The following is a 24,422-nucleotide window of genomic DNA, read 5'->3' as shown; positions in this document are numbered from 1 at the left end:
CACCCTGTAGAGAGATCAGGTGGAAGAATTCACCTTGTAGAGAGTTCAGCAACAAAGAAACCACCATGTAGAGAGTTTAGCTGCAAACAAATCACCCAGTAGAAAGATCAGCTAGAAGAAGTTACCTTGTAGAGAGTTCAGTTACAAAGAAACCATCATATAGAAAGTTCAGCTACAAAGAAATTACCCTGTAGAGAGTTCAGCTAGAAGAAGTCACCTTGTAAAGAGTTCAGCTAAAAAAAAGAAACCATCATGTACAGAGTTCAGCTACAAAGAAACCACCTGCACAGAATTCAACTACAAACAAATTACCCTGTATAGAGATCAGCTAGAAGAAGTTACCTTGTAGATAGTTCAGCTACAACAATTCACCCTGTAGAAAAATCAACTAGAAGAAGTCACCTTGTACAGTGTTCAGTTACAAAGAAACCATCATGTAGAGAGTTCAGCTGCAAACAAATCACTCTGTAGAGAGTTCAGCTACAAAGAAACCGCCATGTAGAGAGTTCAGCCTCATACAAACCACCTTGTAGAGAATTCAACTACAACAAATCACCCTGTAGAGAAGAAGTTACCTTGTAGAGAGTTCAGCTACAAAGAAACCATCATGTAGGGAGTTCAGCTACAAAGAAACCACCATGTAGAGAGTTTAGCTGCAAACAAATCACCTATAGAGAGTTCAGCTAGAAACAAATCACCCCGTAGAGAGATCAGCTGGACGAAGTCACTTTGTAGAGAGTTCAGCTACAAAGAAACCATCATGTAGAGAGTTCAGCTGCAAACAATCACCCTGCAGAGAGTTCAGCTACAAAAAATCACCCTGTAGAGAGTTCAGCTAGACGAAGTCACCTTATAGAGAGTTTAGCTGCAAACAAATCACCTGTAGAGAGTTCAGCTAGAAACAAAATACCCTGTAGAGAGACCAGCTAGAAGAGGTTACCTTGTAGAGAGTTCAGCTACAAAGAAACCATCCTGTATATAGTTCAGCTACATTTCAAGTCACCCAGTAGAGAGATCAGCTGCAAAAAATTATCCTGTGGGGAATAATGGGCATGTAATAAATATATGTATATAATTTGTATAATTACTAATAAAATCAAAAATATTTGAAGTACTAAAATTCTTCTTTAACTTCTTTTCTTCTTCCTGTAGTAAAGAAAAAAACGCATGGGTTAAAAAAGCCCCAAAGCCAGCCATAGGCCGGCTTTGCAGCATACAAATGCAAAAAGAAGTGATATCTAATCAAAAACAGCCAAGCTGTAAAAAAAGGTGCGGCCCCCATAAAGGCCATGGTGAAAAAAGATGTGAAATCCAAGGTGGCGGCCAAGAAATGGCTGTGATGGTAGGTTAATGGTTACATTTTAATAACGACAATTCAGGTGAATTTTGTGCCGCTTGGTCTTGGCACCAAATTCACCTGAATTGTTGTTATTAAAATGTAACCATTAACCTACCATCACAGCCATTTCTTGGCCGCCACCTTGGATTTCACATCTTTTTTCACCATGGCCTTTTGGGGGCCGCACCTTTTTTTACAGCTTGGCTGTTTTGATTAGATCATATACATCACCAAGGTTTATGTCACGATACAAACATATATTATGATAACTAACTATAACATGACAAACTCCTCCTTGTAAATTAAAATATCTATGTTGGACATATACCTCTAGTTAAAGTTACTCATGGTAATCAGGTTTAAAGCATTTTTTACTACAGATGAGAAAAGTGGTTAGCACTCTATAGAAACCTTAAAATCTCAGTTTACTTTGGGGTTGAATTGAGCCTACCACTATAAACCATCAACGTATACTTAATTAAATAACAAATACCATATGTCTGGCCTCCCCACATCATTGTACAGGGTACAAAGTGGTGCATACCTGCTGTGCATCCATATTATAACATACCTGCTGGTTAGAGCTCGATATCTTCCGTCTTAGCTGAGATATCGCCGTTCAAAAATACAGTCGCCCATACAAATTTTACAAACGTCCCCACACTACAGCAGCTATTTTACATCTGTGACGTAATTTCGGATAAGGCTCATTAGGTTATCACAACATTTTATTTCTACTAAATACATAACACCGAAGAAAATTTAAACTTTAGACCCTCTGAAATTGAATGTGAGACGGATTTCAGCAGTTTAATAGAATAGTTACTACTGAATACTCTGATTTTCCTGACTGCTACATTAGCGTGACTGTTCTATTATAGTATCTCGATCTTTTTAGTTATTGTTGTTGTATTGTATTAATGCTTTACAGTGACCAGCACTGAAGGTCTGCAGCAACATGTGCTGCAGCCTTAGGATTACCTAACCTAATTTCAAGGACTTAGACTTAGTGACTTAATACTAAGTCTAATTTCAAGGACTTAGACTTAGTGACTTAATTTCAGTGACTTATATGCTCGGATCTGGGCCTCGATTCCCGCTACGCCTCTGTCAGCCTGGTGTTACCTTTCAATCCTACCCCTACTTAAATTACAGAAACTTACAACACTTCTAGCCAGTTTCGTTGTAAATCTTGGGCTAGGTTGTTTCACCCTTTCAATGCCGCTCAGCAGTAGCCATCCTTCTGGTCGAGCAGCTAGTCTATCCCAAACACCAGCTTTCTATGCAGTATGACGGTACCAGTATGGTACTCTAGCTAACGGCGGTTCATCCTAATCCGCTAAGTTTGTCTTGAAAAAGTTCAAAGTAGTATCTAACGCCAAGTTAAACGCGCAGCGCATAACTATGAACTGGTTGCTATAAGCTAAAACCGGTTCCGAACAGTTCTCAAACCGGTTATACAAATTCAATGTTTACTGTTGCACGTAGTGCATATAAACTGGTTGCCGCACACTCAAACCGGTTATACGAGTTGAATGTGTTGTAACTAACGCGTACTGCGTTTGAACTAGTTGCCAGGTACTGAATAAGGAGTTGCAGAAACAAACCTGTCGTTTTATTTAATGTTCGGATATTGCTTCATCTAATACCGGTTAGTGTTCTGTTATATACCTTGTAGTTTTGTCTGTGAATTAATTATTTATGACGTCACGTTTGTATTATTCTTATTACTTGGTTATATAATTATTGAGATTAGCACCATACAAGGGTAAATATAATTAACACAATAAAAGAGTTCTTGAATTCAGTTAGAACTTGAAAGAGCTAGGTGTCTTCTCAGAATAGTAGCAGACTTCAATAGCACAATCTTTTGCAGCCGGTGGACATTGATATCAGTTACTCGCAGTAAGCTCAAACTAGTAAAAAAATACTATCAGATAGAGATCCAAGTGCACCAAAGATAAGAGGCACTATCTCAACTGTGGTGTTCCATAAACTTTGTAATTCAATCATCAAGCTTAAATACTTATCCACTTTTTCCTTTTCCTTTGTTATCACATTTCGATCCATTACAAAGGTGATGTCAATCAGGTAAGTCTTTCTACTTTGCTTGTCAACATAAACCAAGTTAGGTCTTCTGGCTGATATCAAATGGTCAGTAATACTGTTAAAATCATAAAACAAATTATAATTCTCATTCTCAACCACAGGCTCAGGATGAATTATTGGACCTCGGAAAGCTACAGGAGCCACACAGACTCCAGTGAATGGCAGATGCTATTATTATTATTATTACTAGGACCGCGTCACATACAACCAAGTACATACACCATGACAGCCCCCTGGTGAGGCTATTAGGTGGTGAAGGCACAATCCCCAAATTATCTCAATATGTCACAGTAGTGACAGATATAGTCTAACACAATAGTGGCATCGTAACTAAAGGCCACTAGTAGCTAAGTGCCAGTACATCATTGGTGTGGTAATGGCACAGTGATGTGTACAAAGTATATGTATACAAAACATACAGGAGAGAACTATACATTATTGCAGTATTGTATGCAACAATACATTATAGGAAACATCACCAGATAGAAATTATTAGCCAATATACAGCACAGTATATCAACATCAACTAGAGCTACATAGTGTTCATCAGTGGTGTAGCAATGGCACAGTGATGGGTGACACGCTATTATTATTATTATTTTTTATTATTGGGGGGTACAGGTAAGGAGGCAAAACCTGTAAAAACCTGATCTAAACAATCAAACTACTACAAAAATAACTATACAATATCATACTGGTAATCATAATAAAATCTATCTAGGTGTGTCTTAAACAAATTGGTTAAATGAACATTAACTGAGTCATATGGGAGTCCATTCCAATCATTTATAATTCTTACTGAATAAAAGTGACGGCGTGGCAAGCAGGTAGCGTGTGGTTTATAGATCTTTAAATCATGACCTCTTGTTATAGATAATTATGCATACACAATTTGCAAGAGATAGCTACACATTACTGTAGGAATATGCAACCAGATGAACCAGATAAAGGAAGACAGCTAAGCCAGCCAGAGCCTAGTAGCTACGCCAAGTGAAGGAAAAAAAGATTAAGCACGTATTGAATTGCCTGACACCAACACCAGGGAAGTTCGCCATGCCAGCTGTATGCACAAGACAAACTTGTTTACTTGCATTTTTATATGTAACTGTATTGTAAAGAGCTTGGCATATGTTTTCTTGTATTGTTTATTTACGTGAACGAATCCACTGGCAGCTGGGATGGAGATTTGAGATGTTACAAACATAAAAACTTACTTGTAATCTTCTTTTAATGTTTGTCGAGAATTGACTAACTGTTATTGTTTGTAATGTATTATGTAATGCTGTATCACGTGTACTGTCGCATGCGTTTTGAAGGCTTTAATTAGGATGTTAGTAGTGGGATCCGTGCGTGGTCGATCAATCACGAGCAGTTGCTACCAGGAGCGAACCGTATCACCCCCGACACAACATTTCGGTGCTGTGACCAGGATTTTCACCTTGTAGCCGCTGAAACTTCGCAACCCCAGGCGTAAACGCTGTGGTACCGTGGCAACCTGTAGTTCTACTCTGAACGGTACCCGGAGAGGCAAGCACCAACGGAACATAAACAGTTATTTGCCGTTGCATTTTTTTCAGTGCACTACCAGCGATGGAGCAGCTGTCTCGCCTACAGACTTCTCGTAGAGCGTATCGTTCGCACGTCACGCGAATCCTCAACAAGGTAGATGAAACCCTCGACAAGGAGATCGATGAACTAGCCCTTACCTACCTTACCACTGCCGTCTCGCAACTAGAAAAGAAGCATGAACAGATTACCAAGCTGGATGAACAGATCGCAGAACTGATTCAGGATCCAGGCGAGCTAGAAGAGGCAATCATGGACTCTGAGGAGGGGCAAGATCTTATTATTGAGAACATCAATAAGCTGAAGAAGCAAGTGGAGCTTTTGTCAAAGCAGCCTCGTCCTGCTACACCATCATCCCAACAAGAGACAATTGAAGATGACAATGATGCAACCCAGGAATCACACCAGGACATTGTGAGTAGTGTAGCTAGCTCCCAATCAACAAGTATGCATGACAGTAATGTTGTTAATGAATCTTCAGTCACAAGTGTTGATAACCAATCAGTTTCAAATGTTGATATTGAATTACCAAAAGTGTGTGGTAGCCCTCCAACCAGTAACATCTCTTCAACACTTACATTTTCAATGCTCAATTCAACCTCAGTTTCTGTTTCATCAATTTCTTACCCATCAGTGAGCTATGTCCACAGTTTGGGGCCTCCTCCATTAATTCTAAGAAGCACTGAAGCAGTTAGCCCCCATCCACTAGCTCCCTTATATTCTATACCGTCAGCTTTACCGACATTGTCTCATCTCAACCTGGACACTAGTCAACCCTCCAGCAGACTCCCCATAGTACTAGAAATATTGAACCCCTGATGATAACACCTATTACTACCGCACCAGAAGTTCCCAATCATACTCCACAGTTTGCTGCGAGCAGGTTACCTAAGTTAACTCTACCGATGTTTTCTGGACACCCCTTAGAATGGCTAACTTTTTGGGATTCCTTCCGAACTGCCATCCACTCCAATCCCAATCTAAGTGGTGTGCAGAAATTCAATTATTTGAAGGCCCAACTGCAAGAGGATGCAGCTAAGGTTATTGCAGGGTTTCCTCTCAGTGATCACAATTACCTACATGCAGTGGCTATTCTACAAGAACATTTTGGCCAAACTGAACAGTTAATTGATACACACATGCGAGCTCTGTTGGAACTGCCAAGGCCCACAAACTCACTGCACAGTTTACACAACTTTCACGACACTGTGGAAAGTCATACTCGTGGCTTATCTTCCCTTGGGAAATATGGAGAGACATATGGAGATCTACTAGTCACTGTTATTTGTGAAAAGCTTCCTAAAGAGGTCAAATGTGACCGGATTTGCAAAAAGGTACTTTCCACACATTTGACATACCAGCAAACAAAATGATGTAACAATTGCCTCGTTATACTGATTAACTTTCTCTTAGTATCACAATGTAGCCAGATACTGTAGCTACATTCTTTGAAAAGTTCAAGCAATTATTTGCCATGATTAAAAAGTTATGAAGCTTTAAAGTTCAAAAAATGGGTCAAATTTTGTGTGTGAAAAAGGTACCTTTTCGCAAATCAGGTCACAAATTGAACATAGCTAGATCGAAGACCACCCCAGAATGGTCATTACCTCAGTTAATGTCAGCTGTCCTTAAAGAAATTCGGATATTAGAGTGTGGGACCCACTATTCACCTTTGGGTTCATCCCAATCTACAGCTGCATTCCTAATTGGCTCTAAACCCAATCATATTCACAAAAAACAAGATAAAGGACCACCATCATGTATTTTCTGTAAAGGGCCTCATGCCACACACCAATGTACTGTCATAACTGACCAGCAGAGACGTCTAGAGATTGTAAAGCAAAACCATCTATGCTATAACTGTTTGGCCAGACATAAGGTGTCTCAATGCACCTCAAGGTTTCGATGTCGGCATTGTAAACGCAAACACCACACAAGCCTGTGCAATGGAGGTCAAGATCATACTACTACTGTACCAATGAGCAATCCTCAGAGTACACAGCCAACAACCACACAACTTCAACCTGCTACGTCTGTACCTAGTGCTACTCCAGTATCATCATTTGTAATTCCGGCTTCACATAACACTCCAAAGGTTTCCCCTATATGTTTGTTGAAGACTGCTGTAGTCCCAGTTGTTAATGGTCACATGAGAATGAATGCCAATATTCTATTTGATGAGGGAGCCCAGCGCTCTTTTATGTTCGTACAATTAGCCACTGAACTACAAGTCAAGCCAACCTCTAGTACGCAAGTAGCTTTATCATCCTTTGGAGCAGAATCACAATCCCTTCAAACTCTTGATGTTGCCACAGTCTAGGTAGAAACACTAGCGGGTGAACTTATACCAATTTCAGTTTTAATAGTACCGACAATTGCTACACCTATTTCCAACTCTTATCATCTAGCTCTGAACACTTTACCACATTTGAAAGGTTTGAAACTTGCGACTCCTATTACTATCAATAAAGAATTCACCATTTCTATCCTCATTGGCACTGATCATTACTGGTCATTTGTACAAGATCGGATTATCCGAGGAGATGGTCCCACTGCCCAGCAGTCTAAACTGGGATACCTACTCTCTGGCCCAATGCCACAAGTTGCCACTCAATTATCAACTTCAATATTGTTACAGCTGATGACCATTGCAGATCACAATCAGGAACCCAACTTAGAACAACTGTGGTCAGTAGAAGCCATTGGAACATGTCCTCAACAATCCAGTTCTTCATTCCTCAGTACGTACCAAGCTTCTAGCATTTCCCAATTACCAAATGGTACATACTGTGCTAAGTTCCCATGGAAGGATGACAAACCTTATTTGCCATCAAACTTCAACATCTGTCAACGTAGAACTAAGACTCTTCTCACCAAACTGATGCTAACTCCTGAATTGCTCAATCTGTATCACAACATCATTCAAGAGCAAGAACGTCGTGGATTCATTGAACGTGTCGACAATACCTTTACTACACCTGTTCACTATCTATCCCATCACCCAGTCAAAAAGGATTCCCTGACAACACCCATCAGGATTGTTTACAACTGTAGTTGCCGTGAAAACTCATATGTTGCCAATTTAAATGATTGTCTACAAATTGGACCACCATTCTTGAATGATTTGTGTGCTATTTTGTTACGCTTCCGCCTGCACAACTATGCGTTGTCCACCGACATAGAGAAGGCATTCCTCCATGTGAGATTAGATCAATCAGATAGAGACTTCACACGTTTTCTGTGGCCTATCCAACCAGAAAACCCTGACAGCACTCTTCAAGTTTTCCATTTTACTTCTGTTCCCTTTGGTACTGCCAGCTCACCATTTATGCTGCATGCAACGATTGACTTACACTTGCGTAAGTACCAGTAACCAATCTCAGAAGACATCCGAAGGAACATCTATGTTGACAACATCATATCTGGATGTGACACAGACACTCAATTATTTCAGTATTATCCACAAGCAAGACATATCATGAGCCAAGCAAATTTTAACCTTCGATCATGGGCTACTAACAGCACAACTTTGCAACAGACTGCCACTGCCGACAAGTCCATTGATAGCAACACAACTGTACATGTGCTAGGTCTTCTCTGGAATACCTTGACTGACACCCTGTCACTAGTTCCCAAGCCATTACCACCAAGCAACATAGTGTCAAAACGAAATATTTTGCAAGATTCCTCACAGCTTTACGATCCTTTAGGTTGGGCCCCTCCAGTCACTATCCATGCTAAGATTTTACTTCAAGAAGTGTGGCAAAAGAAATGCACATGGGACACCCCACTTGATGACAACATTACCGACAGATGGCTGAACATACGAGGTGACATTCTTGCTCTTCCCACCCTGACTCTTCCAAGAGCATACTTCCCCAGTCTGCCAGATAGAAAGATTGACCATATCTATGTATTTGCAGATGCTAGTACTAAAGCGTATGGTGCGATTGTTTATCTACATAGCAAGGACAACCTCTCTTTCATCATGTCCAAAAGTCGAGTCGCTCCAATCAAAGCATTGACGCTACCTAAACTGGAGATAATGGCTGCTGTTACTGCCACTAGAGTAGCAAAATTTGTACAATCATCTCTGTCGACTTACTTTCAGCCAATTCCAGTCCATCTCTGGACAGATAGCCAAATAGTGCTACACTGGATTCACCATAGAGGCCAATCAAATTCCTTTGTCAAGCCAAGAGTAGCAGAAATAGTTAAGGATTTTCCATCAGAGAAGTGGTCATTCACACCCTCAAGCGACAATCCTGCTGACCTACTAATACGAGGCATATCTACTGAACAGGTACGTTCCTCTCAGTTATGGATTCATGGCCCCAACTGGCTATTGGATAGAACTAAGTAGCCACAATGGACACCAACCAGTGTCTTAGATGTGCAAATTACAGAACAATCCACACCTGTGGTAAGTACAACCCTCAAGCAGAGTCGAACAGACATACTTACAACTGTTGATCCATCACGCTACAGCAATCTTTACCGTTTGACAGCTGTAACTGCTTATGTCTACCGGATTTTACACAATCTTCAGAAACAGACACCTTTACAATCTGGACCTCTTACCAACACAGAACTATCTGAGGCTCATAGAGAATTAATCACTGGAGTTCAACACTCAATTTATTCAGAAGAGTTTGCCTTCTTGTGTAAGAAAACATCCAAGTGTCCTCCATTAGTGAAGCAACTTTGTCTGTTCCTTGATGATAAGAAACTCATACGTTGTGGAGGAAGAATACATAATGCACCAACCACTGATGTCAGCAAATTTCCTTACCTTCTCCCCAGCAAACATACAGTGACTAGGATGATTGTTACTGATACACATGAGAAACTTCATCACGGAGGAGTAAATATTACAGTCACTGCACTCCATCAGGTATACTGGATTCCGTGTATTAGACAATGCGTTAAGAGTGTGCTAAGACGGGATCCCGTGTTAAGACGATGTGTACGATGTAAGAAATTAATAGGGAAACCATTCAAGTCACCAGATCCACCACCACTACCTAAGATTCGTGTCATGGAAGCTCCACCATTTACAGTTACTGGAGTCCATTTCACTGGGACACTGTATGTTAAGGAGCGAGAGGAGATGAAAGTGTACATCTGTTTATTCTCATGTGCGATTACAAGAGCAGTACATTTAGAAGTTGTGACTGACCTCACAGTAGAGACATTTCTGTTGGCATTTCGTCGATTCTGCAGTCGCAAATCATTACCAAAGAAGATGATATCTGACAATGCCTCCACGTACTTGGCGGCGGCGGAGGAATTACAGAGGATGTTTAGTTCAGAAGCATTGAAGGAAGCTCTAGAATCCCAGAATGTCACCTGGCATTTCATTCCCAAGCGTGCCCCATGGTACGGAGGATTCTGGGAACGTATCATTGGATTAACCAAGCAGGCGGTGAAGAAGACACTTGGCAGAACATTTGTCACCTTAAAGCAGCTTGAAACTGTTATCACAGAGATAGAAGCCATGCTGAATGATAGGCCGCTTACTTACATATCGTCAGATGTAACTGACCCAGAGCCACTTACCCCATCCCATCTGCTTTATGGTAGAAGGATACGGCCATTTCCATGTCTACTTGATGACCCAGTTGACTTGAATAATCCTGACTTTGAAGTGAATGGTACTACACTCAGACGATCAGTTAACAGACAAACAAGGCTGATTCAACAGTTCTGGCAAAGATGGAAGTGTGAATATCTAACTTCATTACGAGAATTTCACAAGGCATCAGGAAGTAATGAAAGAGTTATCAAGAAGGGAGACATAGTAATTGTGCATGATGACAAATCCAGGCTTCACTGGAGGCTCGCAGTTGTGGAAGACCTCATTGAAGGGAACGATGGCCTTGTTCGAGCTGCTCACATTAGAATGAGCAATTACAAGACAACTAGACCCATTGTGAAATTATATCCGTTGGAGATTTCAAGTAGTGATGCTTAACAATTTCGAATTCCTCAGTCAAGATCTGATTGTAATGAAACTACTCAAGAAGCAACAGCTGAGATGCCTTCAACCAGCAGACCATCTAGAAGAGCTGCAACAAGGGCACTGGAGAGAATCTCTGAGTGGGAAAATGTACTTCGCCTGGCCCCGGAGGATGTCGATAATTGACTAACTGTTATTGTTTGTAATGTATTATGCAATGCTGTATCACGTGTACTGTCGCATGCGTTTTGAAGGCTTTAATTAGGATGTTAGTAGTGGGATCCGTGCGTGGTCGATCAATCACAAGCAGTTGCTACTAGGAGCGAACCGTATCACCCCCGACACGACAATGTTTACACGTAAAGTGGCCTCTGCCCCTCCTGCATGGGCATCGCTAATCTTCTCCTTAGCGCAATCTGTAAAATTTATAATTAAGCAAGGGTGTGGTACTAGACGTTATATAGAATCTAATCAAAAACAGCCAAGCTGTAAAAAAGGTGCGGCCCCCAAAAAGGCCATGGTGAAAAAAGATGTGAAATCCAAGGTGGCGGCCAAGAAATGGCTGTGATGGTAGGTTAATGGTAAAAATTTTAATAACGACAATTCAGGTGAATTTTGTGCCAATTGACCAAGCGGCACCAAATTCACCTGAATTGTTATTATTAAAATTTTTACCATTAACCTACCATCACAGTCATTTCTTGGCCGCCACCTTGGATTTCACATCTTTTTTCACCATGGCCTTTTTGGGGGCCGCACCTTTTTTACAGCTTGGCTGTTTTTGATTAGATATCACTTCTTTTTGTATTTGTATACTGCATAGACTGGCTTTGGGGCTTTTTTAACCCATGTGTTTTTTTATTTACCACAGGAAGAAGGAAAGAACTTATAGAAGATTTTTAATACTTCAATTATTTTTGATTTTATTAGCAATTATACAAATTATATACATATATTTATTACATGCCCATTATTCCCCACTGGATATTTTTTAGCAGCTGATCTCTCTACTGGGTGACTTAAAATATAGCTGAACTATATGCAGGGTGGTTTCTTTGTAGCTGAACTCTCTACAAGGTGACCTCTTCTAGCTAATTTCTCTACAGGGTGATTTGTTTCTAGCTGAACTCTCTACAGGTTATTTGTTTGCAGCTAAACTCTCTACATCCATGGTGGTTTCTTTGTAGCTGAACTCTCTACATGATGGTTTCTTTGTAGCTGAACTCTCTACAAGGTGACTTCTTCTAGCTGAACTCTCTTCAGGGTGATTTCTTTGTAGCTGAACTCTCCACATGATGGTTTCTTTGTAGCTGAACTCTCTACAAGGTGACCTCTTCTAGCTGATTTCTCTACAGGGTGATGTGTTTCTAGCTGAACTCTCTACAGGTGATTTGTTTGCAGCTAAACTCTCTACATGGTACTTTCTTTGTAGCTGAACTCTCTACATGATGGTTTCTTTGTAGCTGAACCCTCTACAAGGTGACCTCTTCTAGCTGATTTCTCTACAGGGTGATTTATTTGCAGCTAAACCCTCCACATCCATGGTGGTTTCTTTGTAGCTGAACTCTCTACATGATGATTTCTTTGTAGCTGAACTCTCTACAAGGTGACTTCTTTTAGCTGAACTCTCTACAGGTGATTTGTTTGCAGCTAAACTCTCTAGATGGTGCTTTCTTTGTAGCTGAACTCTCTACATGATGGTTTCTTTGTAGCTGAACTCTCTACAAGGTGACTTTTTCTAGCTGAACTCTATACAGAGTGATTTGTTTGCAGCTGAACTCTCTACATGATGGTTTCTTTGTAGCTGAACTCTCTATAAGGTGACCTCTTCTAGTTGAACTCTTTGCATTGTGTCTAGTTTCTAGCTGATCTCTCCACAGGGTGATTTGTTTGCAGCTTAAATCTCTACAGGGTGATTTGCTTGTATCTGAACTCCTTACATTGTGTCTAGTTTCTAGCTGATCTCCACAGGGTGATTTGTTTGTAGCTGATCTCTCTGTAGGTTGATTTGTGTGTAGCTGATCTCTCTGTAGGTTGATTTGTTTGTAACTGATCTCTCTACAGGGCAATTTGTTTGTAGCTGAACTCTCTATAAGGTGATTTGATCTCTCTGCAGGTTGATTTGTTTGTAGCTGTACTCTCTAAAGGGTGATTTGTTTGTAGCTGAACTCCTTACATTGTGTCTAGTTTCTAGCTGATCTCTCTACAGGGTGATTTTTTGTAGCTGATCTCTCTGCAATTTGATTTGTTTGTAGTCGATCTCTTTACAGGGTAATCTGTTTGTATCTGAACTGTCTATAAGGAGATTTGTTTGTAGCTGATCTCTCTGTAGGTTGATTTGTTTTAGCTGAACTCACTGCAGGTTGATTTGTTTGTAGCTGAAGTCTCTACAGGGTGATTTGTTTCTAGCTGATCTCTCTACAGGGTGATTTTTTGTAGCTGATCTCTCTGCAATTTGATTTGTTTGTAGTCGATCTCTTTACAGGGTAAGCTGTTTGTAGCTGAACTGTCTATAAGGAGATTTGTTTGTAGCTGATCTCTCTGCAGGTTGATTTGTTTTGGCTGAACTCTCTGCAGGTTGATTTGTTTGTAGCTGAAGTCTCTACAGGGTGATTTTTTGTAGCTGATCTCTCTGCAATTTGATTTGTTTGTAGACGATCTCTTTACAGGGTAATCTGTTTGTAGCTGAACTGTCTACAAGGAGATTTGTTTGTAGCTGATCTCTCTGCAGGTTGATTTGTTTTAGCTGAACTCTCTGCAGGTTGATTTGTTTGTAGCTGAAGTCTCTACAGGGTGATTTGTTTCTAGTTGATCTCTCTACAGGGTGATTTTTTGTGTAGCTGACCTCTCTTCAAGGTGATTTGTTTCTAGCTGATCACTCTACAGGTTGATTTGTTTGTAGCTGAAATCTCAACAGGGTGTAGCTGAACTCCTTACATTGTGTCTAGTTTCTAGATGATCTCTCTACAGGGTGATTTGTTTGTAGTTGATCTCTCTGCACATTGATTTGTTTGTAGCTGATCTCTCTGCAAGTTGATTTGTGTGTAGCTGATCTCTCTGCAAGTTGATTTGTTTGTAGTTGATCTCTCTACAGGGTAATTTGTTTGTAGCTGAACTGTCTATAAGGTGATTTGTTTGTAGCTGATCTCTCTGCAGGTTGATTTATTTGTAGCTGAACTCTCTACAGGGTGATTTGTTTCTAGCTGATCTCTTCACAAGTTGATTTGTGTGTAGCTGATCTCTCTGCAAGTTGATTTGTTTGTAGCTGAACTCTCTGCAAAGTGTTTTGTTTGTAGCTAGCTGATCTCTCTACAGGGTAAATTGTTTGTAGCTGAACTCTCTGCACAGTGACTTGTGTGTAGCTGAATTCTCTAGAGAGTGATTTAATTGTAGGTGAACTCTCTACAGGGTGCATGACTTGTTTATAGCTGAACTCTCTTCAGTGTGACTTGTAATGTTCTGAATATCTACAGTGATATAATTGTAGCTTAACTCTCCACAGGGTAACTTGCTTCTTGCTGAACTGTCTATAAGATTAACTGTTTGCAGCTTAAGTCCCTACAAAATAACTTGTAATGTAACAGAATCCTATAATGGAGTAAATAAATTAGCTGAATGCTCTATTAGGGTGACTGTTCTATTAGAGTATCTCGATCTCGCATTTGCTACACGTAGTTGGCTTTCGAATCATAACTCAGTGGTTTGTAATCCAATTCTTCTATACTACTGCAAGGACTTTCTATGAAGATTATTCCAGCTATACACCGATTTTCAGCTCATTGCTCTTAGCGGTTTGCCTATAGTAGGCGTAAAAACTGATATTTTTTAATTACTAAATTGATCGCGTAATTGTGACACAGGTTGGGTTTTGTGTCATATCTCTGTGGTCTTAATCTCGATTCCTTTCAAACCACCAAAATACACTCCTACGATGGTTACTTTATCTGCATAGCAATTTTCAACTCATTCCATGAAGCGGTTTACCCTGTAGGCGTAACAACAAATCGATCTTGTTTTACGCGAATAATCGGAGATAACTCCTGAACCATTCATCGGATTTGCACCAAATTTGATGCTAGGATTCGCCTTTGGACTCCCTTTCTGTGCGCCAAATTTCAAGGCAATCGGAGTACGCATTTGCGTTTACATCAATTTTTGCAGGTGTGCGAAAGACGAAGAACAAGAAAAAAAACGAAACTTTGGCCGCTCATATCTTGGAAATGGCTTTAGTGATTTCCTTCAAATTTGGAATGTAGACTCCCCTAGCTGGCGGGCAACTCTGCAGCAAATTTGGTTTCAATCCGATAAGCTATCACCGAGATACAAAAGTGTGAAAATGACGTTTTCTTTCTTCCTGCAGATATACTCACGGTGTGGCGCGCCGGCTTCTTGGGCCGCACGACACACTACCGTGTGTCTTGATTACACATGTGGTCAAGTCATCAGCACGAAAAGGAGCGACGATTATACGGTTGTGCGTGACCGTATAAATAGCACGTGAGCTATTCTTACATGACCGTACTAATAGCACGTGGGCTATTCGTACGTGACCGTACGCGGGGTCGTATAGAGGGGGGTGGCGGGGGGTTCAGGAACCCCCTGTAAAATTTAAACTTCTGCAAGCAGGATCCTAACACCATTTAGTGTGGCAGGACAAAATGAGTGAGTTGATAAAACTTACATTCATCTCTCAGGGAAGGATTTACAGAGGTAACATGAGCCCTCTTCAAAACTTGTTAAAAAGATCGATATACTCTAATAGAGCAGTCAGGTATATACTCTAATAGAGCAGTCAGGTATACTCTAATAGAACATGCATGTAAATATCCATGTCCATATGAAGTTTTTCAGACGTTCCAACATTAAATTCAAAACCTAGCATGACCTTATACTGCTATAGCTTTGGTGTGCAGTGTTTAAAGATATAGAGCTCCAGTAATTTATCACTTTTATTATGCAAAATTAATTCATGCTATGCATATTTGTAAAGTTAGCTATATTGTTTTGATTGTCATTTGTATCAGTGGATTCATGGCTCCTATACCACAGTGAGATATAACCATCACTTACAGATTACTACATGTGTCTCTATGTGTTATGCTGTCTGTTTCCACTAGGTGACTTTATCTAGTACTACCTTCATCCCAGGGTCACTTAATGCATCATAATTAATGTACTTTTTGCATAAAATATAGTAATTTGCTGAGTTTTGATTTATTAAAGTATTGAAAGTCTCTCATCGGCTGGGGGCTGTGCCCCCAGACCCCTGCTTTTAGTAACTCAATGCTGGTGCTGGAACCCCCCTTCAAAAAATCCTGGCTACGCCCCTGGTACGAATAGCAACGGCCTACTAACATTGTTAAGTATAGACATCCCTATGCTTAACACGCTAGTCGGCACTCAAAACTTATCTTTTGGCGCACCAAGACCGGAGGAGACGGTCCGGTTGGTCAGGCCTGAGCCGGACCAATAATCTGGAGTTGAACCAACTAGTTGACCAGCTCGAGCTATATTACTCTCATGCAATCTTTGGACGATCACATCTACATGTGGCTACGTACATTTTACAGATGTTATTGAAAATGCATGACACGAGTAGTTACCTAGTTTCTCAGCCTAACTAAAGTACAGAACTACACGTATAGTACCTCCAATTACCTTACAGTACAGCATAGCATTCGTATCGTTTTGTACAGAAGTGATTGTGGGTTCTACGTACAGTATTACGTGTGCTGACAGTTGACGTGTAAGGCAGGTGCCTTCTTTGATTCTAAACCAGCACACTTATATCACAATTCAATCTTCATAAAATAATCATTAGCATTCCTTGGCTTGTCTCTCTTGGCTTCTTTTACTGGGCGCGGAAGGGCTGGCAGTGACAAACCAGATGACTCATTCTGCGGCAAGAAGCTGTACACCGGTACCATACATTACATGGTGGCCATCTGGATGAGATGTTGAGTAGAAATCACTCCTCTTCAACTACCCACTCGTCCTGTCGAGATACTGAGCAAACTCAGTCTCACCCACATAGCGCCATTTTCGAATACTGATTGGTCTCGTGACTGTCCACCAGTATATTTACGTGATGATCCGTTCACTTCATACAAACCAGTATAGTATATAGTATACTGTATTTTTGTAGCTGTGTAGCTTTTTATTGTAGCTGTGTGAATTCACTGTATAGTACTTGTATCCTAGCTAAAGGGGGCCATGCTGCATGGGTTCCCTATGAAATTTGGGGGGAAAGTTGCAAGTTGCTAGCTAGTTTACTTTAAAATTTAGCATCAATTTTAAATTTTAAGGCATTTTCAAGCCTTTAAATTGTAAAAATTCTGCAGCTCCTGGGGGTTGCACCCCCAGACCCCCCTTGAACTTTAAATAAATGAACCATACAGCAAGTTTCATGCTGTGTCCCCTGTATGTCATATCTAAAATTATAGATAGTACAGAAAGTCTGCAGAACAACAGGTAGGCTTGAGCATATTTATATAGCTAGCTAGCAGTGAAATATCACTAAAATTGCATATCTGAGTGTCTAATTTTCAAAAATTTCCTGTGGGGGCATGCCCCCAGACCCCCTAGAATGCTCGCGCTTCGCAGAGTGTGCTTCACACACTGTGCAACACCTCCTCTCTCATTGGCATGTATATAGTAGCAATTTCAACATTATAGTCAATGGCCTGACCAACTCAATTTTCCCTCCTCCGGCCCTGCGCAGACCTCACTTTTAATTAATCCGGGTAACATTCGGATCAAATCCGGGTCTGACCCTTCAACGTTGGTTGGTGCTAGTTGAGAAATGTTGCTCACTGCTATTTGAAATATTTTGTGAGTGGACTTGTAGTTTTTCATGCACACTTGTAGTACTATACTCTGGCATACATGCAGCACATGTGTTTTACTACTGTACATTATGCAAATATTCTTTGATGTGTCCAAGGTTACTATCTGTATATAGTACAGTGTGTGATGTATAGTGTCTTGTATTGTTTGTGAGACCCCACTGCTACAGTTGTTGACCTTATCAACTTGAAGAATGCTATGGGCGGACTGTACATATGAGTATGTTATTATTGGTTAACAATGGATTTGATTGGTGTTTTTTATTTTATTTTACAAACACCCAAAAAGTGGTCTGGCTATTACATAACATTACAACATCAGTTCCCCTACATCTGTTCTCTTGTGCGCTTTTCCTTGTATCCTTACAATACATCTTGTAGTTTATACTGCAGAGGATTTTAAAAGAAGAATTAATACAATACAGTGTACATTTATATCACAATCATGTTAGCTTTATATTATAGAAACAGCACACAGAATTATGCGTTATTTAAGTTAGTAGGTGGTCTAATTTAACTTATCATATTTTTGCAAAATCAAGTTGGTTTGTTCTATCCCCTTCTGCGCTGATTGTAATTTTATCCAAAATAGAAATTGTTACATGCAGTTAAAATCTGTAATACAGATAACATCACTTCAGTAATAAGATTATATATATATATATTTCAATATCTGTGCTGTTCCAATGGTATGTAATAATTTCAATACTTCTTTATGTATCCCACAATCAGTTTTAACAAAGTCTACTATTAAAGTCATGCAGTGGATACTATTGGTCATTTTCCAGTGTTCTCTGTTCCTATTAATAGACGATGAGTTTTTGGAAAGTTTACCAAACATGGTAGACTTATTGACTAATAATAACTCAGAGGAGGTATGACAGGGAATAAGTGCCATCTGAAAAAGTTAATTGTATGCTTAGTATTTTAAACTGTGAAAAGTAACTTCTTAATAGTCTTTGAAGGGTATTAAGGCTCATTGGACACTCTTTACTTCATTATCAGCAGTTCTCTCTTCTCCGGTGGCTGCTTGTCCTCCATTTTGTATGTCAAACTATCACATGACAAGCTATCCAATAGATTGAACTCAAATTATAAGAGCTGAATGGGATTGGTTAATTACACCAATGAGTTTAGCATAAGAATAACTTTTGATTGGTATGTGGTATGCTTCTGAAATATGCTGTCTGTATAAACCCTATGGTTCACAGGAGCTTATAAGGAGCCACCATCTTAACATTGTAACCTTAAGAATTTTTTAGCCTAACAGCAACAGAGACAGTTTTCTGTTCTTTACACAATGTGTTTGCTAAACATCTTTTAATTAGATGCTCCCTGAGGTAAAATTGTAAGCATTTAGTGTTGTAATTCAATGCCACAATCAATAGTAACAAACAATACTATATAATTCTGACAATGAATGTTTTATATGTATTCTTTGTAGGTCATGTAATCTCACGTTTGATATTTTTTGTAAGGTTAATCACATCAGGTTAACCTGTAACTAGCCTTATTGGCTATATAATTCCTTTTTGTAATGTGTACCAATATACCTCACTGAGAGCAACATCTGACCTATAGTCTTCAGTAAACACTGGTAACGGCTCACATGAGCTATTAGCCAGTGATATAAAATCGTTCTTGCATGACCTTTTAGATTATTATGGTGTATGTCTGATCTCATTTCCTCCTCCTGTGGTGTACTCTTTGGATCCATGGAAAATAATGGTTAAAGCCTAATGTAATTATTGAATTCTGAATAATTGAAATACATCAATTAATTGATAATGTAGTTTCATAATTTCCTAGTTTAATTTCTCAATTGTTCAATAAGGATGGGAGATACTAGGATTTTTGATTCAATCCGATATTCAATACTTTCTTTGTATGGTACAATATGATAATAATGTGGCTAAGCTGCTAGGGAATCTTGGTATACAAATTTTTTGCTAGTTAAAATAGCTTGATCAAGCATTTATGTGCCATCCCCGTACTCTGTGTGTATGTTTGTGTGTGTACATGTGTGTCTATTGTGCTAGTGGAGTTTACATCAATAATATACTTCACTGTTTACTCACTAGGACAAATCCAAGAGGAAGAGTATTCACCTTCAGCTATCTAGTGTACAGATGGACAGAGATAAACAAGTTGAGATGCAGTAACTGCTCTCACAAGTTTATGGGCTAAACTTTGAGTTGTTAGAACTGGTTGATCGGATGAATTCTACTCAACTACCACCAATACCTGATATTGAAGAGGTACACTTTTCCATTGATAAGTGTCAAGTAAGCACAACCCTCTTGTGTGTTTGTAACTAAGTAACCGTGTCAGTTATGTTCTTATCCCTTCTGTTATTTTCTTTTCCCTTTTGTTATTGTTGTTGTTATGGTTATTGTTTTCTGTTCTGTCTTTCTCTTTTATGTAACACCTTCCTTTGAACTCATATCAACACCTTTACTGAACTGTATTATAGTTGTTGTGTTGGCAATATCTGCTATGAAAACTCAGAAATATGGAATGTGCTTATCACACATGTTCTTACCCTTTGTACTGTAGACTATCCAGTCAGAGACATTGGAACAACACAAGATATTACAGTCACTGAATAATCTATGTTCTACCTTCCTTGAAGCTAACAGTGGTATACCAACCAAGTTGAAACAATATATTATCAACTATATACATACATAAAAACACACTCACGTTCATGTGAGTCATTATTAAAGAATAGTAAAATTATATACACACAAGGTCTATAACTGGCTATGCTATAATGTAAACAAATGCTGCTTGCATGGCATGCAAATTGATACACTTAACTATATTATGCTATTCTATAAGTTGTAGCCCTGGCCATGGTTTGTAGCTACAGTATCCATTGGTGATGATCGTCATAGTTGAACATCATGTTACATCACAATTAGTAAGCCTTAAACAAGTATAAAAACAAATCATCTTATCTGACTTATAAGCTACAATCAAATGGAAGTAGAGACCTGTGATATACATTTTGTCCTAAATGAGCATGAAGGATAGGGGTACTAACTTATGCAGCATGCTTCTTAGTAAGCCTGTGACAAATATATCAGTAAAATAAGAAGCACGATAGGCCAGTGTGCTATATGTCAGCATAATGCTAGCATATTAGGTAGATATTTCAAACTTAATTCCATCGATACTCTCTAATAGAGCAGTAATTGAAAAACACAAACTACAATGTAGCACTCAAATACATTTTGCATACCTCTTTTGATCAATACTCTCTAATAAACAGTCATTGTGTAGTGAAATGCTCTAATAGAGCATTAAAATATTCTAAAGTTATGGCAAGGAATGTTGTTAACCTAGGAAGGGACACTGCATGAAGTGCATAATAGGTAAATATTTAGGGAAAAATTTTTGAGCATATTTGGCTCAGGCCTACTTCTTAGTAACAATTAAATTAAGTTTGGTCCCAGGAGTTGTACCAAATGTACGCTTTGCACAGATATAGTATCTATATAAATATGGTTGGAACTCTTCACAATGACTTGATCCTCTCTCCATTTCCTGTTCCATCCGACCCTCATGGAATATATCATAAATTGTATGGAGCAGAATTTTCTTCTTTTCCACTGGCAGTCTATGTGCCTCGGGAGTGCAGCACTTTCTGTAGTAGACTAAAGTACAGTTGAACTGAAATGTCAAGGCCAACTACTCGACATTGAATGGTGGCCTTTACACTTCACTCTTATATATTTCAGTCCATTACACAATGCTACAATTGAAGAGTTACAGTATGCACAAAATAAATGTGCATTTACTTGAGGTGTGAAATGGGCTTTCCAAGAGATTTCTCCTAAATATATCATGTGATGTTAATCATAAATTCAGGCCTTTGGTAAAATCATAATTCAAACAATGTGGTATGTGCCATATTGCTTTCACAGGGTTGTGTGTGCTCTGCCATGAATCTAGTGTAGCATAACTAACATTAAGTTAGTTGCTTGTGATGGCTGGGCAAAGGTTGATGGATGGGAAAGGAACTGCAATAGCAGGGCAATGCCTGCTCATTCCCACCCTGGCTATGGCTACACCTATGGTGTGTATGGGTGTGCATGTGTGTGTACAAGTGTATGTGTGTGTATCCGTCAAAAATTAATATGTGTGCACATAATTATGTGTGCATTTATCCATGTACATAATGTGTGTGTATGTGTGTTTGTGTGTGTGTGTGTGTGTGTGTGTGTGTGTGTGTGTGTGTGTGTGTGTGTGTGTGTGTGTGTGTGTGTGTGTGTGAATTTTTGTGCCCATACGTGTACATAGTTTAATGGGTGGTGATGATTGTGTGGTAGCAATAGTCTGGCCAACAGATTTTTTGTGTGATAACTGATGAGGTCCTGGGAACACATCTCAGTTTTTCTACTGGTTATATTGCCATTAGTTAGGTCAACCCGGCAGTAGTAATGGAAAAGTGTTGACACTAAAGAAATTATTAGCAACCTCCTACATCTCACTTATTGGGTTGAAAGGAGGGCATCATCTGTGAACCTCCTGCTGAATGCTAATCTGTGAAGTACATGGTAATCTATAAAGCAAGGTGAAAGATTCTCTAGTAGCAATAAATAGTTTGAGTTTGGCCGCCTTTCCATTGTACATAGCATTGCTGTATACATGGAAGGTTACCAAAGTCAAATTATTTATACAAGGTAAAGGCTACTATAAATGCTATGGAATGGTGACATAACCAGCTGATACAGTAGGACATTGAATCTTGATTATCTGAACTCTTTATTATCTGAACAGTGTAAGTGACTGTTCTATTTGAGTATTCTGTTATTAGGTGAACGTTCTATTACAGTAACTGTATGTTCTATTAGAGCAGTTGAATGGAACTTGCTATATATATGAATGGGCTTGATTTATACACTTATCTTAACAGTTTTATAACTGAACTGGCACACAGATGCTTGGATAGTGGAGATCCTACTGCAGATCCTACTGCACTTAAACAATTTACTTGTTTATGTGTGACCCACTTCTAGTAATTACATAACCAAGTAATAATAATAAGAAGAACGTGACGTCATAAATAATTAAATAATTAACTAATGTCCAGACGAAACTGCGTAGTGCACACAAGAACACTCACCGGAATTGAGTTAGACGAAACCCGAACGTCAAATTGAAGTGAGCGTTTTTTCTCCGGTGCCTTCGTTAAGCAGGACACTTTTCTAAATAGTGCCTTTCTTCTAACAAACATTGAACTCCTTAACAACCACTTTCCAGCGCAATTCACTCAAAATCCACGTTCAACCCGCAAAACAAGCTGTACACACTGCGCGTTAGACAGGTCGCCAAACACGTAAAACCTGTCTGAATACATAGCAACCAGCCGTACGCGCTATTAAAATATTTTTGTTTATTAAGTTAAAACTGAGACCGTTGTCTTCCTGCCTTGAACTGCATTACTTACACTTACAGGTGTTTGAAGGTTAGTCCTAACTAGTTTGTTTACCGCATGGAATGCCATGGTTGAATAAATTTCTGTCGAATTACTAGTCTGAATAAAGTGTGTTACTGGTGTTACCAGGCACTGTACTGCTTTCTTGTGATGGGCTAAATGTTTCACAGTTGTTGTACAATTACAGAAGTTATTTTTACGTTATTTTACAATAAAATAACTAGTTGTTTCCTGTTACTTGTCGTACATTTGTTTTGTTGTAGTGCAAAGAAACAAGCAGGGCAATGATAGACATAACGCAATGGAGAATAGCGATAGGTACTCATCACCTCCGGTGGAGTCGTAATTCTAATTACGGGTTAAAAACTTTAGGTCCCTATTTGGTGATTATTAGTTTCTCATCCACCGCCCGCATCCTCCTTAAGCTACCGCATGGTAAGCCATTATTTACTCTGCGCATGCTCAGAAGAACACGCGATACCAAACTGTTATAATTTTTGTTGATGAACGCTACAATGCGCTATATATCACCAGGAGAACTGTTGTTTTCCTTAGCTAATTGCTGCAGTGCCAGTTGCAATCGTGCTCTATCGACTTCGTCAAAGCAGGCTTTCAGCTAACTGTCGAAAAACCGTTGGCGATCACGAAAAGTAGAATCAGCTGGTGAAGGAAATGTTTGTAGTAAGAAAGAAAGACAATTTGGATAAGGTCTGTACATCAGTGTGTTAATATTATAAAATAATGGCATAATGGTAATACCCTCCCGCCCGCATCATAATAATTAGAAAGGCTGGATGAGAAACTAATAATCACCGAATAGGGGCCTTAGGTGAGTACCATGTAGACAGATTAATGTTCTTCATTACGGTATAGGTTAAGGTATTCATTACTATGCATATTTTTATTACTATGCTACTGCTGCTACAAGCAGGTGATGTTGAAAGTAACCCAGGCCCAAACTTTTAATATCAAAGGGGCAACCCATTTGCACAGTGTACATATACATATTATATGGTCAACTTATAAAGGTGATGTCACCAGTAAATTTTTTCTTTAAATCATATACACACCGGCACGTAAGAGGCAAAGGGTTACTGCATAGTCAAATTTACTTGGTTATGTGTGACCCGGTCCTAGTAATAATAATAAAAATAATAATAA

General features: G+C 39.3%; 1 protein-coding gene across 1 annotated transcript; it reads left to right on the top strand.

Annotated features, from left to right (window-relative positions):
• The first annotated feature begins 5,832 nt into the window (after window positions 1–5,832).
• LOC136248083 (uncharacterized) lies at window positions 5,833–10,988 on the top strand. Its single transcript, XM_066039898.1, has 6 exons — window positions 5,833–6,328; window positions 6,709–7,268; window positions 7,335–8,373; window positions 8,452–9,317; window positions 9,421–9,437; window positions 9,503–10,988. The coding sequence occupies exons 1-6, from the start codon at window positions 5,833–5,835 to the stop codon at window positions 10,986–10,988; spliced, it is 4,464 nt and encodes a 1,487-aa protein (XP_065895970.1).
• Window positions 10,989–24,422: the final 13,434 nt, after the last annotated feature.

Source organism: Dysidea avara, chromosome 2 (genome assembly GCF_963678975.1).
Source record: "Dysidea avara chromosome 2, odDysAvar1.4, whole genome shotgun sequence".
In the NCBI taxonomy this organism is placed as follows: domain Eukaryota; kingdom Metazoa; phylum Porifera; class Demospongiae; order Dictyoceratida; family Dysideidae; genus Dysidea; species Dysidea avara.
This window is presented reverse-complemented; position numbering and strand designations above follow the sequence as displayed.

Bases quoted from the DNA above. Each gene is read 5' to 3' on its own strand.
- LOC136248083 (XM_066039898.1), top strand. From the start codon at position 5,833: ATGATAACACCTATTACTACCGCACCAGAAGTTCCCAATCATACTCCA. The intron at 6,329-6,708 runs GTGACCGGATTT...CCCAATCTACAG, and splicing joins GCTTCCTAAAGAGGTCAAAT to CTGCATTCCTAATTGGCTCT. The intron at 8,374-8,451 runs GTAAGTACCAGT...GATGTGACACAG, and splicing joins AACGATTGACTTACACTTGC to ACACTCAATTATTTCAGTAT.